Below are 26602 nucleotides of genomic sequence, written 5' to 3' on the forward strand. Positions count from 1 at the left end.
CAAAAGGACAGCAAAGGGAAAAAAAGAACACATTGTTGTATTCACTGCCTACTTGAACCTAAGCATAGTAAGAACCAAAATGGATACACTTTGTCCAAAATTTCTACAGAACATATAACATTTTGGTTGTGAGCCTATGACTCAATACTTACGCCAATTTCTATCTAGAAAAACCTTTTGAAATCCCACCCTTTCACTTTTTCTCCTTCATTTTCTTTTCAATTTTCCATAGCTAGAACAATTCCACTTTCTTCTTATCACCATGCTTCTGACCCTTATTCAATTTTTCCTCGTCGCGTTTGGCTCCTTCAAATCTTCAATCTTGGAATCAGGCAAATCCTCAAAAACAGGCAATGCCAATGAATCCGAAAACTTCAAATGAAAAGCTCTAACACCACCCAATTTCTTAGGAACAAACTCAGCAATTCCTTCAATAGCAGCCAAAACATTTTCCATAACTTCACCACTCTCCATCCCTCCCCTCCCAACCTTCAAAACACTACATGTCCCATTCCCCAAACACAACAAACTCGACGCGCAAGCTCTTTCTATCTCCTCTTTCCAACTACTATTCCCCCTTAAATCTACTGGCACAGGTACCTTCCTCTTCTTCTTGTAAAATTGCTTCCCTAATAAACCTGGAAGCAAATGTACCACTCTTTTATCAGTCAAAAACAACTCATATGAACCATACAACTCCCTTTTCGCCTCAAAAGACTTGTACTCAGCCTTCAACTTTGAAAATTTCAAAACTTTAGTTATTGGTATTCCTTCAGCTTTAATCTTTTTTTGCACTGTTTCAACATCAAGTTTGGATTTTGACAAATGGGGTTTGTTCTTTTGCATTGTTTTAGCATAAAGATTGGATTTTGACAACTGGGGTTTGTTCTTTTGCATTGTTTCAGTATAAATATTGGATTTTGAGTTAAGGGGTTTTTTGGGTCTGTCGTCAATGATGAGACAAATATTGGAGAAGGATTCAAGGGGGTGGAAAAGGGGGTGGGGGAGGGGGATTTTGTGGGGGGTGGTGAGTTCTTTTGGTGGGATTTTCTTGAGAGTTAACATAAGATAAATGAAATTTTCTTCTAATACCTCTGCTTCTGTTTCTTCTTCTTGTTCTGCTGTTTCATCTGATAGTAAAGATTGGTTTTTGGATTGAAGTTTCTTCCATTTGAGAAGAGCATTTACTGCCTTGAGCACTTGGGCTTCGTTAATTTTCGCCATTGTTGCTGAGTTGAGGAATTAGGGAATGGTGACGGCGACTAGAAAATTTGTAGGGATGGTGTTTAGGAAAAAGGGTTATTTACATTTTTGGTTCATAAGGTTTAGAAGTGGTACGAATGTTGGCTTAAATTTAAAAGATTTTGCCTATAATATCCTAAACAATTTTAATTTCTAAAAAGGGAAAAAAGTTTTTAAAAAGTGTTCAACTTGAAGGAAATTATCATCATCTATGTATCTTGACCTCATTTACGGATATTCACTATTTCACGTAGTGCTAGTATAAAAGTATAAGGTATAAATACATTTTCCTTTTATGGAGTTTTAGTGTATTTTAAAATTTTGATAGAAAATAGCAAGCTCAAGTCAAAATACCAAAGCTAAGTCATGCAAATTGGAAATAATAATGTTGAATATAACATTTTTCAAAAGTAACATTTATGCATGTAGATATTAATAAGTGTAAAACTAATAGCATGTTTGGCCAAACTTCTAAAATCAGCTTATTTTGATAAGTGTTTTTTTCAAAATTACTTTTCAAAAAAGTATTTTTGGTGATAAGTAGTTTGTGTTTGGCTAATTAATTTGAAAAGTACTTTTGAGCAGTAATTAGTATTTGACCACACTTTTAAAAACTGCTTCTAAATGTATCTTTGTCAAAAGTGTTTCTCAGAAAAGTGCTTTTGAAGATAAACTATTTTTTTCTACTTATCAAAAATTATTTTTGCTCCCTCTCAAAAGCATTTTTTTTCCTTCTAAAAGCTTAGCTAAACACCTCAATTTTTGAAAAAAATACTTTTGGCCAAAAAAGAAAGCGTGGTCAAACATGCTATAATTAATAATTTTAGTAACACATATTTTGTAGAGTTGCATAACATTTAAAATTGTTCGCACTCATACGTCAATATCAAATTAGAAATTTATATATAGCAAAAACAAATTAAATTAAGAACGCATAATTCATCTAATCAATTGAGAAAATATTTAACAAACAAAATGATATGATCATTCTCAACAAAATTCAAACTGCAGCTTGTATTTACAACAATAACAAACCTAGTATAACCTTATAAGTGGAGTATGGGGAACAATAGTGTGTATGTAGACCTTATTCATGCCTTGAAGGCAAAAAGACTGGTTCCGATAGACTCTCGACTTAAATAAAAATAAAAATTACAACTTATACTTAATTAATTAAAATCGTATCATTTCATGGTTAAGTTATAGATATTTATATAAATGAACTACATATTTTTCACAATTAATTTAATATAATTATTAAATAAGTACTCCCTTTGTCCTAATTTATATAAAAGGGATCGGAGTACAAGAATCAATATTCTTGATTTTCGAAATGAATTCAAGTCATAAATTTTAAAATAAAATTTTATATTTAAAAACTACATAAAATAAAAAATAAGTTAATAATTGTTGATACAAGAAGTTTGCTCTTACCATTCCTTTTCCGCAAACTGTAGAGAGGTCTCAGTATCAGACTAGTCGAAGTCTCGAACGCCGTCATCAAGCAACTAAAATGAGTTTCGGAGCCCTGAGATCCATAATCCGACCCGTTTCTAGAGCTCTTCTATCTACCCGAACCGCATCCGCTTTTCAACCGGTGCCGCCCTTCTCGGCGACCACCGCCTCTTCGGCACCGGAGCTCCGTCATTTATTATTCAACAATCTCCGCCCTAAACTTCCATGGATTCCACCGTCCAGTGCTTTCCACAGCTTAACGGACACTCGCTTCCCGAAGCGAAGACCCAGTCTCAAGCCTCGCCGTAAAAGAGCTAGCTTGAAACCCCCAGGTTAATGATTTTCATTTTCCTGTTGTAATTAATTACTACTCTTTATAGTTTGATTTTAAAACCTAGGGGTTTGGACTAGGGTTTAAGATTTTATGCCATTTTCGTATTTGGGCATTTCATTCTGCAAATTATGATGTTTTTGTTTGCTTTTAGTATAAACGAAAATCTCTTACTCCATAGAAGAAATGTTAAAAAGTTAAATCATAAATTAAGGTGAGAATGTGTATTAATTAAAGTACTTACCCGATAGAAAGTTCTTCCATAGAAAATTTTAGCTTGGGGAATCATTTCCTAATGTTTGGTTGGGATTTTAATCGTATAAGGTGGAGGATGGGACATGTGGATGGGGTTTTGATGATATTTTTGAATATTAAGGGGTCGTTTGGTTTGAATAGAGCTTATGCCGCGATAAGTGATGCTGGGTTAAGTTATGTTAGGATTAGTTATGTTGAGATTAGTTATCATGGTATTGTTTTTTATCCATTGTTTGGTATGTTGTATTAAAAATGACAATTGCATAATTTCTAAGAAGAAGGTATAAGTTATCCCGGCACTAATTACCCCACGCTCTACAAGGTATAAGTTATCCCGGTACTAATTTTAATCTCAGGATAACTTATACCAGGTTTGCTAACCAAACAAAGTATTAAAGTGGTATTAAATTTTTATACCAACACTATAACTTCTTATACCTCATACCAAACGACCCCTAAAGACCCCTAAAGGTTCATAACAATGTCTAAGTGTTGGTTGATATAGAGTAAGAGTTGGGATTGTAAAGAAAAATGGCCCCTAGTAGGCAAATTTACTCGGTACTTGTGTTAGTGGGATAGTCAAGGTAGGCAAAAGACTTTCGTCATAAGTTATGGAAGTCACTTCTCTTCTTTTGGTGGAAATTATAGTCCTTAGGAGAAAATATTGTTCAATAGTTCAAACTAACCACATACTTGAAAAAGGAAAACTTTTTCCCTAAAAATATTTTTTGTCATACCACACTTGGTATGTTTAGGATTTTTATCAGCCTTTGGATTAGAAAGAATGAAAAGAATTTAGAAGCGTCTTTTTTCTTTTGGAATTTAGGTCCATATGCATGGGTCAAATATGTGCCTGGTGAACCTATAAGTCCAAACAATCCCAATGAAGGAAGTGTCAAGCGAAGGAATGAGAAGAAGAGAATTGGGCAACGAAAGGCGTTTATTTTGGTATGTTGCTACAGATTTTGATTTCATTTATCTTTTCTGAGATGAATCCTCTTTGGTTCTTGAGAAGAATGCTTTCTTTTCTCTTTACTTTTTCATTAGAATAAAAAAAAAAGTGTGTTCTTTTCTTGATGAGTAGATAATTGGATTATCTTAAGGTTTGCTGCACATTTAAGCTAAAGTGGTATATTAAACATTTAGGGGTCGTTTGGTTTGAATACGGCTTATGCCGGGATAAGTTATGCTGGGATAAGTTATGCTGAGATTAGTTATGCTGGGATTAATTATCCTGGTATTGTTTTTTATCCACTGTTTGGTATGTTGTATTAAAAATCACAATTGCATAATTTCTAAGAAGAAGGTATAAGTTATCCCGGCACTAATTACCCCACCCTCTACAAGGTATAAGTTATCCCGGTACTAATTTTAATCTCGGGATAACTTATACCAGGTTTGCTAACCAAACAAAGTATTAAGGTGGTATTAAATTTTTATACCAGCACTATACCTTCTTATACCTCATACGTCAGGAATTGCAGTCACAACAAGCTTTCAAAAACTGGATATTAGCATTGAACTTAATTTGCAAAAGGCCGTTCAAATGCTATTTTTCTGATATATTGATGTGATATTGTGTCTGCTGCGCACACAGCATTGAACAGGTGATCCATGTTGTTTTTGCTATTTTGACGCGGCACATGTTGGTGTTTTCACGTCTCTATGTCTGAACATGTCTCTTAAGTCACTCTGGCCTGTACCATGAGACCTTAGGGGTATGCCCATTTGAAGTATTTTTGCTTGAATAAACTCCTGCCCCAGATAATCAAATCCAACTTATCCTGCTGCGGAGCTAGTTATTAGGACATAAAAAATAAGAAAGTGCTTAGCTTATTGCATCAAAAGGCTCTCCTGCTACAAGTTGATCACCCATTCATAAAAAAGCTAAATTGCTATTTTGCATGGTATATATTTTGAATGACAATCAACTGCTCGTTCCTCGATATCTTTGTTGGTGACCATGCATCCAAATTCCATTACTGATACAATCAAATGAGACTATTCAATATTGCCTTGTCTTGGTTCCCTAAAGCTCCCAAAACCTAATATGAAATTCACATTAGCCCAACAAAAACTAAAAAGAAGCAGTATACAAGCATACAATGGTGTATCCAATAAACATAGGAAAGCAAATTGCATCAACTAACTGAATCATCAAATCAAGCCTTATATCTCTCTGCTAGGTTTGGAGACTTTAAGTATCCTAGTAATGATTATATTTTGTAGATAAGCATACAACCAGTTTGAAAGATATAAAGAGCAAGAACACCTTCTTTCCTTGTCAATGCTATCTATTCGATACAGTTATGTAGTAGACCCTCCTTGGTCTGAAGATTTATCACTTGTATGTTAATGGGGTCTACTCTCATGTTCCGGAGACTTATCTGCTTATACAAAACTGTTCTTTCTTTACCGATTTCTCCTCAATGATTTTCTTGGTTTGGAGCAAGCATTAAAGTTGGCAACTTGAGGTTCAATACTGTTTAGCCGGGTTTTATACTGTTTGTATCATTTGTAGTTATCATTCTTCGTATGGCCTTTCAGAAACGGAAGAAGTATCTTTCAAGGACTTCTGCAAATTCTCTGTGCATTTCTTGAATTAATAAGTTTTAGTTTTCTTCCTGAGATCCTAGTTTCGTTAACCAGTCCTTTACTATAAATTTGGTTTTTATTCATGGATAGGCTGAGAAGAAGAAGCGCAAAGCTCAGTTGCAGGAGGCCAATCGGAAAAAAATGAATAAGAGAGTAGAGCGTAAAATGGCTGCAGTTGCTAGGGATAGAGCATGGGCAGAAAGACTGGCAGAACTGAAGAAGCTCGAGGAAGAGAAGAAGGCAGCCATGGCTTGATGGTTATTGAACAGAGTTTCGATCTGTTAATTTTCTCTCTTGTTTTTGAGAGTGAAAAATATATTAATCCCTTATTTAATAGGCACAATTTTCTTCACACAATTTTTACTGCTGTCATGTTTTCTTGAGGTTAAATCTCCTTGTCTTTTGTTTTGCTAGCTTGCCTTAGTCTTTGTTAAGAAGAACGTGCTTCCTATCTCCAAAAGTATACCTGTATGGTTTCCTAGGCATCTTGTATAATTTTGGGAGGAAGATTAGCGTAGAGAAATGAGAAATCCATATTCTGAACATGTGACTTCGATGTAAAAAGTTACCTAGAGAGATTGTGTGGTTTATGTAATCTGTAATTTCAAATAAACTAGATTTAGAGTTAAAGCTAAGTTGTTTAAACTATCCAGAAACCAAAAATAGAACCTTTTCGAAATGGGGCATGATATTGTCTCATTCATTTTTCTGATCCTCGTTTCTTCTCTACAAATCTTCATTCACTGCTTAAAATTTGACTCTACTAGCCCAACGCCGAAGAAGTCGCAAAACGCTTCTGACTCAACTGTTTTACATGCTTCAGCTCCGAACTGGCTGGTGCACTTTGTTCTGAATTTTAGCGACTAATTAGTCTTATGATTACTAAACATCTCCTGGTAAGTGTTAATTTACCGCTCCTGTTTATATTTTCTTTCTACCAAAATGGTTCAATTATTCTTTTTTTTTCTTTTCTTTTTAATTTGTTTTGAGGTGGGATTGCCCCATAAAAGTTGTGGAAGGGGAGGAGGCTTTATTAATCTTAATTCATTAGCTAATTGATATGGGATGAATTGTAACCATTAAACTGTTGTTTTAATTCGTAAAGAATTAACTATTTTTTCGCTATCTATGTAGCATAGTTTATGGGATTAAAAATAAAATCAGGATGCTCTTTTCATCATGATAGCAACAACCTGTACGGATATCAGGTGTTTATGTTAGGCAGAGTCGCTTATTTTTCATGCTCTAATATTTCTTTTGCAGGTCACTAAATTTTGTACAAAACAATTTCTACTACCTTTACACATTTGTTCCCCCCTTGGTTTCGGCAGAGATAAAAAGAATAATAAGTAACCTAGTTTATTTGTAAAAGTCTTTTTTGGTAAATAAAGATTTTCCCCCCTCTTAATATCACCATTATGGTGAGAGGTTAGGCATGACCTCAACCTGTATATTAAAACTACAAAAAAGAAAGATTCGATACAAGAAGGGTTGATAAAACTAAACTAATTAGCCCCTTAGTTAAAAGTAGAGGAGCACAAAACAGAGAAAGCTCCAAATTAAAAGCTTGTGAAGGCCAAAAAACTCCTTCTCAATAGGACAAGCCAAAAATTGGGAAGGCTAAGCATTGAATGACTTTTTGGTAGTCCTAATTCAGAAGTTGACCATTTGGTTTCTGTCATTCTTCAAAGCAGCTCTCACCTTCGTACGTAAAGTGTTAGCTTCTACGAAGAAAGCAGAAGATTTTCTTTGTAAGCTCCAATTAGCTAGCAAGCGGCAGTGCAATTGGCTTTCGTGTAACAGTGTGAGAACTTAATGTGGCCTTCCTGCCTCATCTCTCTGTTATGTTTAATTAAATGGGCAATCTGCCAAGGTGTTCCAGCCTGATTGTTTAGTGCATCGATTAGGATTAGAGAGCCAGATTCAATTTCGACCTCTTTATATCCATTGTCAATACACCAAATTAAGCCTACTAGAATAGCCCCTACTTCCGCCATATTGTTAGTACATGAGCCAAAAAAAGTTGAGTAAGCCATAGTGAGGTCTCCATATTGATTTCGTAAGCATCCTCCTCCACTTGCTAACCTTGGGTTTCCTTGCTACATCAATCAGCATTGAGCTTTAGACAACCATCAGGTGGTTTAATCCATTTAACAGGAATAACCTTTAGTAAAGGCTTGCATCTTTCCACAACATGGACTAAATATTTCCACTCAGTAAGGATAGACAAGGATGGGAACTGGATATTAACCAGAGTACAAATCATATTCTGGATCTGGACTAAAAGTTTTTTGACAGAAAGTTTTTCATCTCAATATCTGATAGCACATCTTTGTTTCCAAATTTCTCAGCATATAAAGCATGGGAGGCAGTGGAGTAAAAAAGAGTGAACACTATTTTTTGGCTTTGCTAACCACCAGTTAAAGAGAGTTTGTCTCAAAACAGTGGTGGCTTTCACGCCACAATAGCCACCAAATAACTTCCTGGCATTTGATGCCCCATCACTGTTAATTAACGTATGTTCAATGGCTTCAGTTTTGAGAGCTTTACAGCAAGAGCATATAGACGGCCCAACAAAGCCATACCTCCTAGAGATCTCATCAATAGGTAGTCTATTGTGTATCAATCTCATCATAAAGAATAAAATTTTAAAAGGGATCCCTTAATGCCAAATATTGGAAGCAGAGTTAGTAAAATTTATAGCTTGCTTGAAAGTCTGCCAAGCCGACTTACAAGAAAATGAACCATCATTAGTAATTGTCCAAGTTGGCTGATCAATTCTAGAACTGAAAGGCACATTAATCATGGAGATATTCCTTGCAATGGGATTAGGTAGGACAGTCTCAAGAGCTGCAAGGTTCCAGTTACCTTTATAAGTGAAGTTCATAATTGTCTCATTTCCTCTACTTGGATCATTAATAAGCTTGGCTAGAGGGCTAAAATCGGACCAGTTATCCCACCAGAAAGAGGCGCTTCCATTAAAAAGTCTCAATTTGATATGATTCTCAACAACAGTCTTAATGTCCATCATTCTTTTCCAAATCTGTGAGTGAACAGGTTTCCATGAAGCAGCAATAGGGTGAATAGTATTACAGTATTTAGCTTCAATAAAATCCCTCCAAAGGGAGTTTTTGGTTCTAAAGATCCACCATGACTTAGCTGCAAAGGCTTTGTCTATATCATGAATGGATCTAGATCTAAAACCAGCTCCCCCTTATTCTTATCAAAACACAAAGATGACCAAGAGAACCAATGATGCCTTTTATTCTCTTCTGAGTTACCCCAAAAGAAGTTGCGAATATTATTTTTCAATGGTCTGAAGTGTAGTTTTGGGAGGGTTAGTAGCTGCCGGGATGCACATTGGAATAGAGTAAAGAACAACCTTAATAAGGATAGCTTTACCTCAAGAGGATATAAGTTTTCCATTCCAGCCTTGGATTCTCCTAACAACCTTGTCACAAAGATGATCGAAATATTTAATTTTCTTCCTTCCTAGGTAAATAAGAGCACCAAGATAAGTGAACAGAAAATTCTTATTAGAAAAACCAGTAAGATTCGCAATATGGTGAGCTATATTATCCTCAGCATTAGGATGTAAGAAAAAATATAATTTATTGAGGTTTATTAGTTGTCCAGAAGTGTTGGAATAATCATCTAAGCATTGCTTGATGATCTCAATAGAAGTGGTGTCAGTAGAGCTGAATAATATAGTATCATCAGCATAAGTAAGGTGTGTTATGCAAGGCCCTTGTATCCTCATTTTGTAAGGAATAAGGTCTTCGCACTGAATGATAATTCAACATCTTGGATAAGAGTTCAGAGGATAAGACAAATAAAGGGGAGAGATGGGATCTCCTTGCCTTAAACCCCGGGAGAAATTAAAAAAACCAGTTCTATTCCCATTTATGGCAATGGAATACCAGATATTAGAAGTAAGTCTGAAAACAAGATTAATCCAAAATTCATTTTGCTACTTTATTTTACCTTTTCTCATTTTATTCACAATAAAATTTATATGAAACAACTTAATTGGCTTTGAAATTTTAATTTTACAGTATACTGAAGCTTCCCCGCACAAGCGCCAGGTACCTCAGACGTCAAGCGGGCAACCTTCTTTACCGAGTAATACGGCAGTTTTACACACGAAACACGATTAAGCTTCAAAATTGTACATAAAACCAAAATTTGATTCCATACAAAGTGATCATTATGATAAATTTAAGTCAAATTGAAAATTTTAACTTTTAAGAATGATTTTTCAATATTAATCCTATACTGCAGAACAGACGCGGAGGTATAAAAGATAAGTTACTATCTCAAAGCAGCCCGGTTTCTATATGCTCAACAAGTTTAGAACTTGAACCACTCAAAGACACTTTCTGTAAGGTTGAGAGTGAAAAGAAAGCTACAAGTGCACAGTTTTTGTTGAGTGTAAACTAAGAGAGTTTAATTGCAAAGGCTATATAAGCAATAAGACGAACAACAGGCCTGTTTACTTGAGATTTGCATACACAAATTTAATGATTGTTCCAGTAAACTAAATAAAGAAATCCACTTCAAAAACACATCTCAAATTAACTAAAATCCAAAAGCCTAACAGCAGTTGATCAAAATGTAGGCACTTAAGTACGAGCTGCGGTAGGAGCTCCGGCAGGGCGTGGGGCTTGACCAGGCTTGGGAGCATCATCCTGAAATAACCACAAAGAAACAAGACAAAAGCTCTAAGGAGGCAGAAGAATTACATTGATTCAGCAAAAGCAAGTGAAACAGATATGACCCCTGTTATTTTCTCTTAAACAAATTGCAAGCAGATGATACTTAACAAACAATAGAGCAATCTACTTCTCGAAAACTCAAAAAACTTCAAATTAAAGTAGGTGATATAGATACTTAACATTTTAGCAGACAAATTGTTTTGCTGAATATAGGTGAAAAAACAAAGTTGAGATTCAAACATCAGCAGAATTGACTGAAAAGCCTATTACTACGTTAATGTATCTAAAAGAACGTGTTTCTTCTCCAAAGCAGGAAATAGACTTTAACAGCTAAAATTTGATCTCAATAGAGAAAATATTGCAGAATAGAATTAAAGATATATAAGTGAAATTTAGTACCCTGGGGCGCCTGAAGCGCTGTGGAGGCTCACGGACCCTCCTATCGGTAACAGAGCGGACCCTAACAACTTTGGAGTGAATGGCACATGAGACACAATATTGCATTTTCAAGTACAGCTTAGGAAGAGTGTACACTGTAAATACAAAAATATTCATGTTAGTACATTATGCAATATTGCATGTAAATACATATTATCCAATCAATGCACTAAGAAGCTCACATTCAAAAGCACAAGCTTCCTGAACATCCCTCACTGCTGCTTGCTCAACAATGTTCCTCACAAGGAACCTCTTGATTGCTTTGTCCTGATAGGCGCAATTCAAAACGAAAGAAACTTATTAGATTCAATTAATCAACTAATCCTCGATCACAAACAAGCTGGATATGCAAAACAAAACCTCTAACACAAAAAATTACCTAACATATACCCCTACTTAGGAAAAACTGGTCTCTTAATTTAACCAAACTGATTTTGCAAAGCCGAGATGAAGAAAGGAGCCATAAGAACTTGTTTCATTATCCCGTGGGCAAGCAGATATTGATCTGATAAAGCATGGATACCCCATTGATTCACTTGGACAACAAATTTGCACTAAATCAAACACTGTGAAGACCATGACTTCTCAAATTGCCCAAGTTCTACGCAATTATCGAAAACCCACATACACACCATTTTATCCACATTCAATCAACCAATTATCAACTATGCTTCAATCCCAAACTAGTCAGAATCGACTACAGAATTTTCTACGCATTAAGCTATATTCATGCCACATTATTCTAGTACTAGATAACTTGTCTTATAAAACAAATTTACGGGTCTTTATAACTAGACACACTCTAAATTAAAAGAATAACAGGTGAACCAGCTCAACCGGCAGGGTTTACAATTCCTCTATATCAAGTTATAACCCCATCAAACCCACAAGACTTTGGTATATGTGGTTTAGGCGCACAAGTCGCGGGTTCAAACCCAACAAAAACATATTGGTATTTAGGTGGAGATGGGTAGAGGGGCTGGCCCATTATCCATCACGTTTTGGACCGGGCACGACTGGACCTATTTCTCGTTTTTTTATTTAAAAAAAGTTATAGCTCTATTCAACAAAACTAGAGATATCATTTACAACAAACTGAATAAGCACTCAAAAACAAAATATACTAGCAATATACAGATAAATATCAAAACCATAACAAAATAAAGCTTGTTCCAGCAATCTAAGCCCATAATATGCACATGTGTATATCCTTAAACGTATTTTTATTCACAAGTATACGAGTTATGCACATATGATTTACATAACAAACCCAACTAGTTTGATATAGAGATGTACTAGTAGTTATTGTTGTTGAAAAATAAAGAGAGAAGAAGGAACGGACCTTGGGGCAGCACTTGCCGCAGTTAGAGCAGCGAATAAATTTAGTGTGGCCACGTCCATGCTTGTTACGACCTCCGTTTCTTCTCTTGAAAGTCTGCAAATTTACATATACACAATCAGAAATTGTAACATTTTTCAAGTATAATGCAACATTGCTGAAAAAAATCAAATCATTGCTTACCATTTTCGCCGGATGAGTTTGTTGCAGCTGCTGAGCAGTGGATACGATGGAACTCTAATGGCGACCACTCAGCTTCTGAAGCTATCAGCTACTAGGGTTTTTCTTGAAATATAAGCCTTCTTTGAAAAGCCCAATAAACATGGGCCGTCTTCCGAAAACTCGAATATAGTGGGCCGCCTTCTTTGAAAAGCCCAAATATGGGCGTCCAGGTACGAATTTTGTTTCTTTGTTTTTTCATTTTCCCTGGACTAGCTAGTTTTCAGACTGGTAATTGAAAAATAGTCAGCGTTTGCAAAGTCATTGAAAAATAGCCATTATTTTTCTGCAACACGAAAAGTTACAACATAATATACTGAAAGTTGGTACACTTGTGTATGAACCTCCAGCATATTATGCTGGAACTCTAGCAAACAACTCTAGCAAACATAAAGTTCCAGTATAATATATTGGAGATTGAAGTACCTGTGGATGAACTTCCAGCATATTATGCTGGATCAGTATATAATGCTGGAAGTTTACATGTAAAAAATTCGTACTCCAGTATATTATGCTGAAATATTTTTCGAATTTTGAACAGTGTTTTCGTTTATATTTATCTTTATATGAAAAGTGACTAAATTTCGATTACTTATGAAATTATGACTATTTTTCAATTACTACTCGTAAATCTTGTTATTTTTGAATTTCATCCTATATTTTTACCGCGAGACATATAAACAGTAGGCAATAAGAGGTAGAATGGGGTTGAAAAAAAAGAAAGAGGTCTGGGACATGACATTTGGTTGAATTAGAGTAAAAGTTGTGCGAGTTAGAGTTACCATAATTAAGGTACATCGTTAGTGATTTTTTTTTTCCAAGTCTCTGTATTTTCACAATGTAGAAGTAAAGTCTACATATACATTATCCTTTCCAAATTCACTTGTGGATTATACTAAATTTTTTTTTGTTATTATTGTTAGTGGTTTTTTATTTGTTACAAGAGCACAAAAATACGAGCGTAAAAGTTTCTCGCAGGAACTTAATCCAATTTGGTAAAAAAAATCTAGTTTCAAATATTAATCGTTATGGAAGATTAAATTTGTTTGAAATATCGAACGTGTTTATAAAAATATGAAGTCTTTTTTTTTTTAAAAGATATATCTTTACTGCTCCGATGAGAAAAGTATTACATAATTAAGTAAGATATTTGAGGAAATAGTTTAAGCAAATTTTCTTATGTGTAAAGTAGTTTAACCGTACCAACATTTGCCACATTTGAGTTTTCCTTTTTACTGAAATAATATATAAATGCAGAGTAAGTTAACACAAGAAAATTTCCAAGAAGTGTAATGCACTAGTGGTATATTTACACTAAAAAAAAAAAAAAAAAAAAAGAGAACTTAATATGGTTAACGATCGTGAACCGTCCAAAATGAAGACTCCCCAATCCAACAGTAGATATACAACCCACGTCATCGATCCGAGTCATTTCACTTTCCACCAAATCCCTTTGGCGGGTTTTTATAAAATTCAATGTGGCGCCTAATTCGAAAACTGAAAACCACATTTTCCCACATTCCCTCCCTTCATATCCTTCTTTAAACCCTCCAAATCCCCACTCTTTTCCCCAACAATCCCACTTCTGTTTTCCTCTTCTAATTCCGAAATTTTCTTTGAAAAGTTCATTAAAAAATTAGCTGTAAATGGCTGGTGGTGGAGCATCAAAGAATTCAAATGGTCCAACTAGAGTAAGAAAGAGAGTAGAAGTTGAATCTGCTACTGCTGCTAGTCTTAAACGTGCTAAAGATGGCAGCGCTTTTGCTCGTTGGTATGTACTAATTCTATTTTATCTGCTATTTTTTTTTTTGCTATTTAATTTACACTGCTGTAATTTTATTCATTTATAATTGATTTATAGGTTCATTTTGTATTGTAAGTCTCTGAATGTGAATTTCCAAGGCGTCCACTATTTACTTGTTACTATTTTTGTGGATTTAGTACACGTATATAATTTTTATTTTTATTTTGTAAAAAAGGTTAAATATAATGTTTAGCTTGGAGATTGTGTGTGTTTTTGAGTCATTTAGCATATTTTTCGTTGTTTGTATACTTGGAATTGGTATAAACATTATTATATTTTTATTGGTAAAAGATTTAAATATATATAGTTCAAGTTGAAGGTAGTGAATATTTTTTTCCTTTTAATTTTGTAATCTATGGAAAATAGAAATGTATTTGTGGTTGTTGAGAAATTCAGCGAAAGATACTGCTATGTCTCTGTGGTACAATGGAATTCGTGTGTTTGTGTGTCAATTTAACTGAATAATAGTTGGGGGTTTCCTTATATTGTTGTCGACTATTGTGCTGCATACTGACATGAATTGGGTTTTCTCTTCCTTTCATTATTGCAGTGAAGAATGCAACAAGGATGTACCCATAGCATTGATTAATTTCCACAGTTGTAGCCTTGATGCTAAAATCAAGATGAATTTGGGTATTAACACTCACTATGCCTTTTGTTATACTATCTCTGTATTCACTTGGAACTATTGTATTAAGCATTTTATTGGACTTTGTTAATGGACTGATTTGTTGTTTGTACAGAGGCTCAGGTTGTAGAAAATGCAAGTGAAACAAAGAAACCAGCATCAAAGTAATTTTCTAGATCCTCGCCATTTCCATTATGTGCTTGATCTTTTAATGGTTGATGGTATGCTTAAAATTTGTAACATGGTATTATGTGATATTGCACAGGAGTAAGGAGAAATTGACCGAACCAAAAGCTAAGAGGGAAAGGAAAGCAAAGAATCCAAATGCACCAAAACGCCCTCCCACTGCTTTCTTTGTATTCATGTAATCTCTCTACCTTTGTGTATGAGTTTGCATTTATATATAAATCTAGTATGGTTGATAAGTTATATACAATGCTCTGACATGAAACAAACATATTTGTAGGGATGAGTTTAGGCAGACGTTTAAGGCTGCAAATCCCGATTGCAAGAGTGTCTCAACGGTAATATTGAATTGAGCTGTTTCCTATTGACAATGTCTTTTGGCTCCATTTGCTTCTTTCCTTTGGATAGTGCTAATTGTGCTACTTGTGAACCATATAGGTTGCTAAGGAAGGTGGTGAGAAATGGAAGTCCATGACTGATGAGGTGAGTGGCATGTGTAATATGGTTTTTACTAGTTTGTTGTAACATGTCGAATGTGATTCTTACTCTTGTGGTTCAAATGGTTTCACCAGGAGAAAAAGCCTTATCAGGATAAGGCAGCAGAGCTCAAAGCAGCATATGAAAAGGCCCTGAAGCAGTCTATCACTGATGCTGAGAATGCCAATGTGGGTTCTTGTTATCTTTGTTATTGTTGGAAATTGTAGTCGGTAGTTTTTTAAAATTGTTGTGTATTTTTCCTATTCTTACATCTAAATTAATAATTTCAGGATGAAGATGAGTTGTCTGAGAAGGAAGTGAAGGAAGAAGTAGAAGTAGTTGAGGAAGTGAAAGAAGAAACAGAAGTAGTTGATGAAGTGAAGGAAGAGGTAGAAGTAGACGAGGAATAGAGCTTTTGGTGTTTGAAATTTGTAGCTATTTTCCAGCTTTTTGAAATGACTAGTCTTGAGCTTATGTAAATTTTGATCATTGTCAACTTAGGTTTATTAAAAGTAATATATGGAAGCTTATGTTAAGTTCTTGCTTTCAAGTCTTTTTGGAATGAAATTTATGTTAACTTTCTGATGATTCTTAGTTGCCATCTCAAATTCTCTTCTTTTTCCCCCTCTTTTGAGGAGTTTGTGTTTTGTGTTTACCAAGTGATAATTGATTTGTGTATAAGGTGATGTTTGCATCAGAGGATAACTTGAAAGTGAAAATTTCCAATTCATGTCAAATTTATGTCTAGGAACATTGACTAACAAAGTAAGACAGTTGTACAAGTAGTACTAGAATTCAAAAAATGTGTTTGGTTATTGCAAGCATAACTTCCTATGATGTGGTCAGCATTTACTGGCCCAACTTCTCTTGTTTCTTTCCCTTACAAGGTGGCAAAGGCTTGCCACACAGGCATAGATTGTGGGCATAAGCAGCTGCAGGAAATATGTTGTATGGTCTGCCTTGTGGGATTTCTCCACATAATCTGTTTGCCCTGAAGTTTGCATGTCTCAATTCTTCAATCCCCAACAAGCTATCTGGAATCTTGCCTGAAATCTTATTAATTGACAAGTCTAACCATTGCAACTTCAGCAATGATCCTAGACCTATAGGGATTGTACCAGCGATTTGATTTCTTGATATATCCAACCTCTCAAGCTTATCCAGATTAGAAATTGAAGTGGGGATTTGACCTGCAATCTTGTTACTTCCAAGGTTGAGCAGTTTCAGGTTTAAGCCACTACTGAATTCTGGGATGTTTCCTGAAAGTTGGTTGTTCGATACATCGATTGTCTCCAAAAAATTGCTTGTCTTGTTGCTTAACATCCTTGAAAAAGTCCCGAAAAGCTGGTTTGAATGCAGGTCAAGAGATGAAATTCCATCAGGCAAATTGATTAAACCAACATCAGATTTTAATTGGTTGTTTGATATCTTTGCCTTTTGCAAGCTTGACATCCTTGCAAAGAAGTTCGATATCCCATCTGTGAAGAAGTTATCCGATAGGTCTATTGAGTTCAGCGAATCAGGCCTTGTGAAATTCGGAAGCCTCCCACGAAGCTTACAGCCTGCTAAGTTGACATCAGAAAGTTCTCTATTTCTAATCCAATCAGGCACTGTTCCTAGATTGAAACTGTTGTAAGACAAGTCTATTGACAAAAGAGAAGGGAGGCCATTGGAAAAGGCAATAGGCAAAGGATCTAAGAGATCATTTCTGGATAAACTAAGGTTCCAAAGATTTGGTAAGCCTGCAATAGACTCTGGAATTTGGCCTGTCAACTTGTTAAAACTTAGTGATAGTGAAGTGAGTGCCTTTAACCTCCCAATTTGGCTAGGAATTCTTCCTGTCATCCGATTGTGATCGAGCGATAAAAACGAAAGCTTGAGCAAATTGCACAATGAAATTGGAATCTGCCCTGACAATTGGTTACTGGAGAGGTCAAGGTATGTCAAATTCTGAAGCTGTCCTAGAAAATCTGGAACCACCCCAGATAACAAATTATGGCTAAGATCCAAAGACTGTAAACTAACAAGATTTTTTAAGGCAATTGGTATAGGACCAGTCAGCAAATTTCCAGCCAAATTCAGCTGCTGCAGATTCTTGAAATTCCCTATAGTAGAAGGAATTTGTCCTGACAAATGATTCTCACCTAGTGAAAGAGTCTGAAGGAAGGACAAATGACCTAAACAAGTAGGAATATACCCTTGTAGAGAATTATCATCTAAGATAAGTTGCTGCAATTTTGTGAGATTTGAAAAGCTCTCTGGGATTTTCCCCTCAATGTGTTTCATACCACTTATTATCATTGTTTCCAAGAAATGCAAATCACCAAGAGTTGGTGATAAAATTCCCTTCATATAAATGCTAGTATCCCTCTCAGAAGGTCTTTGCAAAATCAACCTATTCACTCTTCTTGTAACAGGATCACACTCTATACCTTCCCAACCACCTCCACAACAATCTGTACTTGTCCAAGAAGAAAGAATATCAGTAGTGTCTTTCAATATCTTGGCTTTAAATCCAAGTAGAGCTCGCCTATCAACCTCTGCGCAAGCTGGCTCGGACACTGCAACTGCTATTTTTGGTTCTTGGGGTAGGGACAATGAAGTTGAAAAGAGGTGAAAGAATGTAAGAATGAACAAAATCTTGAAAACCAACATCAGAAACTGCATTATGTGATGTGGGTGTTGATCTGTTCGGAAAGTTGGACAAAGATATAGTGGGAAATAACTTTGAAGGAAAGTAGTACTATATGCAACTAGAGTATATTATATGTCTGTTACAGTAATTAAATATAGGAGTAGCTTAAAAGATTTGAAAAGGAAGGATGGGCTTTATTATGACTTAGACAACAAGGTACAATGATGAAAAAGATATTGGGAAAATCTGAAGAGAAGAATGATTTAGTCTGAACTTCTGAACAATTGTTTCACTTATTTATAGAAACTTTGAGTAGGAACTGTTATTTGTGGTTAAAATAGTTATTTTTCTCAGGTGCAAGTGGGAGGGTGAAATTTAAGTGACTTCACATGTAAATATGACCGTTTGTTAGGCTCATTCACGAGTATGCTAAAGTCCATAGGAACGTTGGAGCGCACTATGCATAAGGTTTAAAATTCTTTCCCACCTTTTGGGAACATTTCACTAAGTTTTTTGAATTTTTCTGGTCTACCATTTCACCTTATGCACCGATCTACACGGGTGAAAGTCAAGGGGTGCCAAACAGTCGGGTCGGACATGGACGGGTTAAAAATGAATAATACAAAACGAAAAAAATATTCGACCCGCTCATATTTATTACGCATAGAAAATGAGTTAATTGGTGAATAATATGAATACCGTATTATCCATGATTTCTCTAATGTGATCAGTTTTTTGAAAATTTCTAGTCTTCCAAATTTGACGAACTCCCAACTTGTGTCGATGCAAATGTAAAAGTTAAATTCATTATTTATCCATTAAGTATCTAGTTTTAAGTGGATAATATGTATAAGATTCATACTTGACTCTTTTTTTTAAAAAAGTTCATCATCCAACCTATTTTTTAGCAGATAATATACATAAATAATTATTTTTTTATGTTGTTTGCCACCACTAGGTGAGACCATAGCGATTGAAGGTTTTAAAAGAGGACGAGATCTAAAATCACATTAAAAGAAGTTCTTTTAAAGACCTATAATCTTTTGAAAATCCATGCAGACCTACTGAAAACATGCCACGAAATAAAATGATCTATACATGTAATAGAAATTAGAGGAGATTAACTCTTGGTCATGTTAATACATTTATTTTAGGTCAATGTTCATTCGGAGTTTTTGGTCTGATAAAAAAAAATACTAATAGAATTATATGTAGAGAACTTCTAGTACCGAAAAAACTATTTCATATATATATTGAACTGAAATAAGTATAAATAATGCGAGATAAACAACGAAAATTCATATAGTTCACCTCAACTTACCTGAGTTTGTGACGTAGTAATTATACTATTTCAACTCACCATTCTTCGCTTATAATGTGGGTATAAAAAAAAAAGTCTATTGGTGGAAGTACCCTTCATCCTGTTACTATTTTAAGTTTGGAGATTATAGTTTTTGCATTTAATCTAAACAATTTTTGCTACAGTCGTGAACCAGACAACTTAATTACTATTAAAAAATAAAAAGAAGAATATGGATTTTTGAAGATTTTTGGCATTTCGATTGACACCAAATCAATGAGATGAATCAAATTTTCACATTAAATGTATTCTACTTGGTCAATTGTTCGTGGTTGTTACATTTTGACAATTTTAATAAATAATATTGGAGTAATGAATTTAAGTTTATACATCAGCCGTATATAATGTTTTTACACATTACTATAATTTAACATATCAAACAAGTTAGTTACTATTTTTACTAGGCTTACGTACAATTATTTTATAAGTAATTTAAAAGTATTTTTTTTTGTATTATCAGTGCATAAAAATTAAACTTATTTATAATTTATCGTTTGCCTCATTTTAATGAAAATACATTGAATATCCGTTAGTCCAGATTAAGAGGAAAATTACCAAAAGAAGAAAAAACGTTTAGGGTTTAAATCGTCAACCTACTATCAGTGACAGAACCAAATTTTTTTTTTAAGGAGTGTCAAAATATATAAAAGTAAATATATTAAAAAATTAAGAAAAATTAATACACAGTATATATATATATATATATATATATAATTTACTTTTTACCTAGCTACACAGTATATTTTTTCGATAAAGGGGTATCATTTGACGCCTTCCTCTAAGGTGGCTCCGCCCTGCCTACTACTTGACAAACGCATGTGATTTCTTTATTGATATGTTGAATTGCTGTTGTACAGAATGAAGTGATTATCAACTTTCCTCTTTTGGAAGTTTGCTACTTTGCTTGCAACTAAGTTGAATTAAACGGTCCAATCACAGTAAAACCACTTAATATAATTGGTATCTAAAGGTAAATTTTTTTTTTGCTGTCTTCTCGTTAATTATCTTTTTATCTTTACTATATTAAAAGCCAGAAGGTCTTAACGAAATATCGTTCACCTTTTTTACCATTTTAAAATAGAGTTCATATTAGACAAAATAATCATTTGATTATTCTCCTAGCTAATATTTAGGAGTTTTAAATTAAATCAGATTTATTACTTATTAAATTTTTCTTATTTGAATTAAGTAAGAAGTCCTTATAATTAGAATTTTAAAATTATTAAAGTTTTACCTTATATAAATTTAATAATTAAAGTATGATTAAATAACACCAAATCTTTACGGAAAAAATTCAAAAATAGCTAGATTTACAAGTGATCATTCAAAAATAGCTACAGTTTCAAAAGTCATCGAAATTTAGCCACTTTTCATGTAAAGATAAATCCGAACGAAAACACTGTTCAAAATCCGAAAAATACTCCAGCATAATATACTGGAACTCCAGTATAATATACTGGATCCAGCAAAGTATACCGGTCCAGCATAATATGCTGAAAATTCATACACAGGTGCACTGAACCTCAGTATATTATGCTGGACCGGTCTTTATTGCAGCAAAATAGTGGCTATTTTTCAATAACTTGGCAAACGCCGGCTATTTTTGAATGATCAGTCCGAAAACTGGCTAGCCCGTGTTATTTCTTCAATCTTTACGCGTATGAACGAATGCCCTTAGCGAAATATCGTTCGCCCTTTTTATCCTTTTAAATAAGAGTTCACATTGGATAAAATAGTCGTTTGATTTTTTTTAATATTTAGAAAGTCTTTTAATTATTTTCCTAATATTTAGGCATTTGAAATTAATTAGATTTAATATGTTAAATTTTCTCTAATTTGCACTATGTGATATACCATATTTGTAAAGAAAAGTAACAATAAAAAAAAAAAATCAAAGTAGGAAAAGTTCTAACTTAGAATTCCTTTTAGTTTAGGAGTCTTTGTTTATAGTAGAAATAAAATGATTTTTTTTTTGATTTATTTCATTATTGAAAATGTATTTATCATTCTTTATTATAAATTCTAACCGATTAATTCTAGCAACATAAATAACTCCACCCTATTATTCCCACAAAAACTAATATACAGGAAACGCAATCACTTGTCTTTGACGGTGCTTGTGTGTATAATTCTAAATTTCATTATTCATATCAGAAACTTTGGTTTGGTTGACTACACAAATTATGAAGACATAAAGTTTGTTATAAGTTTCTAATTATCTGTCTCACCATCTTATTAGTTTTAAACACTTATCTACGCTAATATGCACTTTTATCATTGAGGAGTCCAACTCCTACTTGCAAGGTTAAATTTCCCAAAACTTTATTTATTGGGTTCATTCTTTTGGACTATAGTTATTTGCCTCCGACTTAGTTGGAATTGGTTTCTAACTTCTAGTGACAAAGACATGAATCCTATGATGTAATATTAAGGATGTTGGGAAGTTTTAATATTTTTGGATTTTAAATCAAGATTTTATTAAAAAAAAATCCCTTGCCCAAGATTTAGGACTTTAAAATTTTATAGATAACTTTGAAATAGAATATCACTGAATAATCATGTTTGCAAAGGAATCTCTTTACTAAATAAATTTGAGAAGTGGATTGCATATTTTATACAAATATATTTAATAGTTCTTCGACTCAAAAGCAAATCAGACGTTGACAATGATGAGGAAGGGACGGGGAAGAGGGCAAAGATGATTTTCATTAATGATACTGAATTTAACTCTGACAAATTTGGAAAATTTTATTTTCTAGCAACTTTACATTATTTGTTCATAAATTATGGAAGACCAACGAAGTATTAATGAGTTTGCTAGGAGACTTAAAGAAAGATATGGTAGAAATCTCATGCATGAAATTGTGGAAGAGAGAATGTAACATATGTACCACATGCCTATAAATTGAATTTTTTGTGACTTTTCGTCCTTTTTCCCTTTATATTTCGAAAACAAATTATTTAGAAATTTTTATTAATATTTTCTACCTATATTACATTGGCTAAATCACAAAAAGATGAATAAACTATGCTAAGAATCAAGTAGTATGCCTATTGGTTAAAAAGTTCTCATCCAAATAGTTGTAGTGTGTGATATGCCTATTACCTATTTATTTTCTTTATTGTTTCATTTTCTTTGCGATAACCAAAAATTTTGAAACAGGCAATGCTTCATTTTTTATTTTTTTTTATTACATTGGGGGTAGAAGAAGGGAAATGAGAAGCGGATTATAAAGTAGAAATCAAATCCTCACCAATAAGCTGAAAATTCAAGTAGCCAACCAAGTGAGCTACTAAGATATCTCGCAAGACTTTATTTGAAAGGATATAATAAAAATTTCTTTTAATAGAGTGATTATTTAAGAGACTTTTTTTTTAAAATCTGTTTAAAGCCGAAGTTTGTAGTTGATGCAAAGCCCTAAATATAAATACGATCAATATTTATCTTTAAGAAAGTTTTTTTTGTTAATTTTTTATTTTACAATTCAAAAATATTTTTTGAATACGTGTTATCAAAAGGTTTATTCTTATTAATATAATTACACGCACAACACGCGTACCCTAAGACTAGTGATTATAATAATATATCCCAACATTATGCTAGCGTTTAGACATAGATTTGGTTGAAACTTAAAAAAAGAATTTTTGAAGTTGTATTAAAAAATAATTTTTAAAAGTTGAAATTATATTTGGACATGCATTTTATTTTTAAAAAATTTTATGTTTTGTGAGCGGAAGAAAATATTTTACCCCAAAAATTGTCATACACCAGTTTTTCGGAACTTAACCAAAATCTATGGCCAGACAGGAGTTATATTTGATGCTTGTATTTCAAACATTTTTATTCTTACAATTAAAGTGAGCTGTACAGTCAAAAACTTCTCTATAACATCCATTCTCTATAACAACACTTCATTTTAATGGCCAAATTAATTTTTCATATACTACAAAACACTTCGCTATAGCATTCACAAAATATCCGCACAAATACTCGGAGAAAAACGTAAATTGCATGACATTATCTGAAATATATGATGGAAGAAAGTGATGAACTGGTCTAAGATTATGACTAATTGATTAGTACGAGAGTACTGGAGAATCATAAAATTGAAGTAGTAGTGCGTTGGATTCAGAAAAACTAATGAATTTATGACCTATGACTAGAGTTTCACGTGACTTCAAAATCTTCAGTAGCAAGAGTTGGTTCAAGTTAGTTGGCAATCATTAAGCTTCACACACACACACACACACACACACACACACACACACACACACACACACACACACACACACACACACACACACACACATATATATATATATATATATATATATATATATATATATATATATATATATATATATATATATATATATATCTTTTTTATTTTTTTCAATGTTTTTTGAATTTTTTTCATCTACTATTCGGCATTAAGTAATTACAGCTAGGAGGATCCATCAAATAGATTAATGACTTGTTTGGGTCATCTAAGAGCAGGGGCGGAGCTAGCATGTGAGACACGAGTTCGGCTGAACCCAGTAGCTTTTGTCCAAACTATATATTTGTCTTAAAAAATTCATTAAATATGAATAAATTATCAATTTAGAACTCATTAACTTAAACGGACTAATATCCCGAACTCATAAATTTCAAATCCAGGCTTCACCCTGTCTAAGAGGTAAGGCCTCCTCCGATGGCCCTAGAGACAAGTAATGGACACTACTCATCATAAGAAAGCAGTCATGTTGATAATAAGAGTAATCAATCAGAATTGAGACATGGAGAAGAGGCGAAAGAGAGATTTTCGAGCCTGGAAGCAGCAAGCAACGACTTTTTAGCCGTTGCACGCTAGCTTGTAATTTAGGGGTAATATTCGAAGTTGTGATCGGATCTTTCATTAAAAAGAATCGATGCAATACATTTCTTATGTACCTTTAGGTACTGTATTGGATTGAAACAGAATATTTGTTCATGATATTTGATCAGTTTTTATTTTCAAGTTTCAAAAACTAGTTTCAGATATTTTTGGGTGAAAGTTTTTTTTTCACTTACAAAATTTTAACTTTTTTCAAGTAAAATGTATATTCAAACACAACTTCAATTTTCAAAAATTACTTTTCAACGCAACTTTAATTTTTTTTCTTCTTCAAATTTCAACCAACTATATCTCCAAACTCCTACGTAGTTCTCACACATGATCCAAAATTTGGTGAAATTGATTTGATATTTTCTAGCTCAAAAAGTTGCTTTTTACTATTTGATTATAGGACAACTGGCACACATATATTCTTTGTGATACTGATACCTATTTGCATTTCAGTGGGTTGATTTAGCATGAGGAGTGATGGAAAAGGGTAATACTAAATCATTTCTAATTCGTAAATTTCTTATGATTCTTCTGTTGATTTTTAACAATTTTAGCTTGTCAATTAGGATCGGAAAATCAGGTAGTGCAGAATTTAGGCAAACAACATTATAATGACAATAACAAAACAATGCAAGTTGATAATAACGGCAATTAAAGAAGATAAAGAAGACACAAATCTAACGTGGTTCGGTCAAGATGACCTACGTACACAAGCGGAGATGAACAATTTTACTATACCAACAAGAGTACAAAAGAGAGTACAAAATTAGAGTAAATACTCTAATTCCCAAATACCTCAAGAGAATAACCTCACAAGATCACTCCAAAGAAAGGGTTCACACAAGTATCTCCTAACACTCACTCTCTTACAAAATACTCTATAAGAAAATAAAGGAGGAGAAAGAAAGACAAGAGTGAAAAGCTCTTGAATTAGTGTGTTTACAAATGAGGAGAAGCTCCTTTATTTATAGCAAGAAATCCTTGGCCTAATAGTGGATATTATGTCATGAAAAATATCATGATCCACAAATTTATTTTAGTGGATATTATGTCATGGCAAATGTCATAAAAATTTGGCCCCCACTTGAGAAGAAGCCAAATAAATGGCGATATTACAAATCCCCACCTTGGCCTAGTTTCAGCTTATATATAGTAAATTTGCTCTTCCTTCTCCATAAAAACCCCAACGGGCAAAATCATTCTTCATAAATGCCAATCAAATTCAGGCAAAGCTTGAACTTGGACACTGGAAGAGGTTTTGTGAACATGTTAGCAGGATTGTCTCTAGTGTTGATATTCTGAATAGAGACTTTTCCTTCAGCAATGGTTTCTCAGATGAAATGATACTTTATATCAATGTGCTTCATCCTTTCATGATACATCTGATCTTTAGTCAAGTGAATGTCACTTTGACTATCACAGAAAATGGTAAGACCACCTTGTTGTGAACTGAGTTCCGCAAATAGACCCTTCAACCATAAGGCTTCTTTGATTGCCTCGGTCACTGCCATATATTCTGCTTCGGTAGTAGATAAAGCTACTACATGTTGTAATGTAGCTTTCCAACTAATAGCGCAACCACCAATGCAAAATACATAGCATGTCAGTGATCTTCTTTTGTAAAGATCACCTGCATAATCTGAGTCTACAAAATCAACCAAAGTGTTAGTATTTATCCCAAACTCCAAACGTGCGTTTGAAGTACCTCGCAAGTATCTGAGAATCTATTTCACAGCCTGCCAATGTGCTTTATCAAGGCAAGCCATATACTGACTTGCCACGCTCACTGCTTGTGAAATGTCTGGACGTGTACAAACCATTGCATACATAATACTGCCGACTGCACTGGAATAAGGAACTTATTCCATGTACCTCTCTTCTTCCTCTGACTGTGGGGACTGAGCAACTGATAACTTAAAATGAGCAGCAAGAGGGGTACTAACTGGTTTAGCATCTTTCATGCCAAACCTTTCCAAGACTTTCTCCAAGTACTTCTTCTGGGTTAGGAATAGCCTGTTGGCTTTTCGATCTCTTTTGATCTCCATGCCAAGGATT

The 26602-nt window shown here is 33.9% G+C and overlaps 6 protein-coding genes across 6 annotated transcripts; 2 read left to right on the top strand and 4 right to left on the bottom strand.

Annotated features, from left to right (window-relative positions):
- Window positions 1–279: 279 nt before the first annotated feature.
- Window positions 280–1224, bottom strand: LOC107793874 (uncharacterized). Its single transcript, XM_016616316.2, has one exon. It carries the CDS (start codon window positions 1222–1224, stop codon window positions 280–282), a length of 945 nt encoding a protein of 314 aa, XP_016471802.1.
- A 1431-nt stretch (window positions 1225–2655) lies between these two features.
- LOC107793873 (uncharacterized) lies at window positions 2656–6423 on the top strand. Its single transcript, XM_016616315.2, has 3 exons — window positions 2656–3029; window positions 4110–4231; window positions 5969–6423. The coding sequence occupies exons 1-3, from the start codon at window positions 2756–2758 to the stop codon at window positions 6131–6133; spliced, it is 561 nt and encodes a 186-aa protein (XP_016471801.1). The 5' UTR covers window positions 2656–2755; the 3' UTR covers window positions 6134–6423.
- Window positions 6424–9281: 2858 nt separating this feature from the next.
- On the bottom strand, window positions 9282–9638 carry LOC142167355 (uncharacterized). The gene has a single exon (XM_075227519.1). The coding sequence runs from the start codon at window positions 9636–9638 to the stop codon at window positions 9282–9284; it is 357 nt and encodes a 118-aa protein (XP_075083620.1).
- Window positions 9639–10297: 659 nt separating this feature from the next.
- Window positions 10298–12693, bottom strand: LOC107793872 (small ribosomal subunit protein eS26x). Its single transcript, XM_016616313.2, has 5 exons — window positions 12554–12693; window positions 12374–12466; window positions 11214–11298; window positions 10993–11126; window positions 10298–10566 (listed from the first exon to the last, which is right to left on the bottom strand). The coding sequence occupies exons 1-5, from the start codon at window positions 12554–12556 to the stop codon at window positions 10501–10503; spliced, it is 381 nt and encodes a 126-aa protein (XP_016471799.1). The 5' UTR covers window positions 12557–12693; the 3' UTR covers window positions 10298–10500.
- A 1400-nt stretch (window positions 12694–14093) lies between these two features.
- LOC107793871 (high mobility group B protein 7-like) lies at window positions 14094–16272 on the top strand. Its single transcript, XM_016616312.2, has 8 exons — window positions 14094–14360; window positions 14944–15026; window positions 15137–15185; window positions 15287–15385; window positions 15488–15545; window positions 15646–15690; window positions 15780–15872; window positions 15975–16272. The coding sequence occupies exons 1-8, from the start codon at window positions 14236–14238 to the stop codon at window positions 16092–16094; spliced, it is 672 nt and encodes a 223-aa protein (XP_016471798.1). The 5' UTR covers window positions 14094–14235; the 3' UTR covers window positions 16095–16272.
- Window positions 16273–16388: 116 nt separating this feature from the next.
- LOC107793870 (uncharacterized) lies at window positions 16389–18583 on the bottom strand. Its single transcript, XM_016616311.2, has one exon. It carries the CDS (start codon window positions 18349–18351, stop codon window positions 16534–16536), a length of 1818 nt encoding a protein of 605 aa, XP_016471797.1. The 5' UTR covers window positions 18352–18583; the 3' UTR covers window positions 16389–16533.
- Between the last annotated feature and the right edge of the window lie 8019 nt (window positions 18584–26602).

This window comes from Nicotiana tabacum, chromosome 12 (genome assembly GCF_000715075.1).
Source record: "Nicotiana tabacum cultivar K326 chromosome 12, ASM71507v2, whole genome shotgun sequence".
Taxonomy (NCBI): Eukaryota; Viridiplantae; Streptophyta; class Magnoliopsida; order Solanales; family Solanaceae; genus Nicotiana; species Nicotiana tabacum.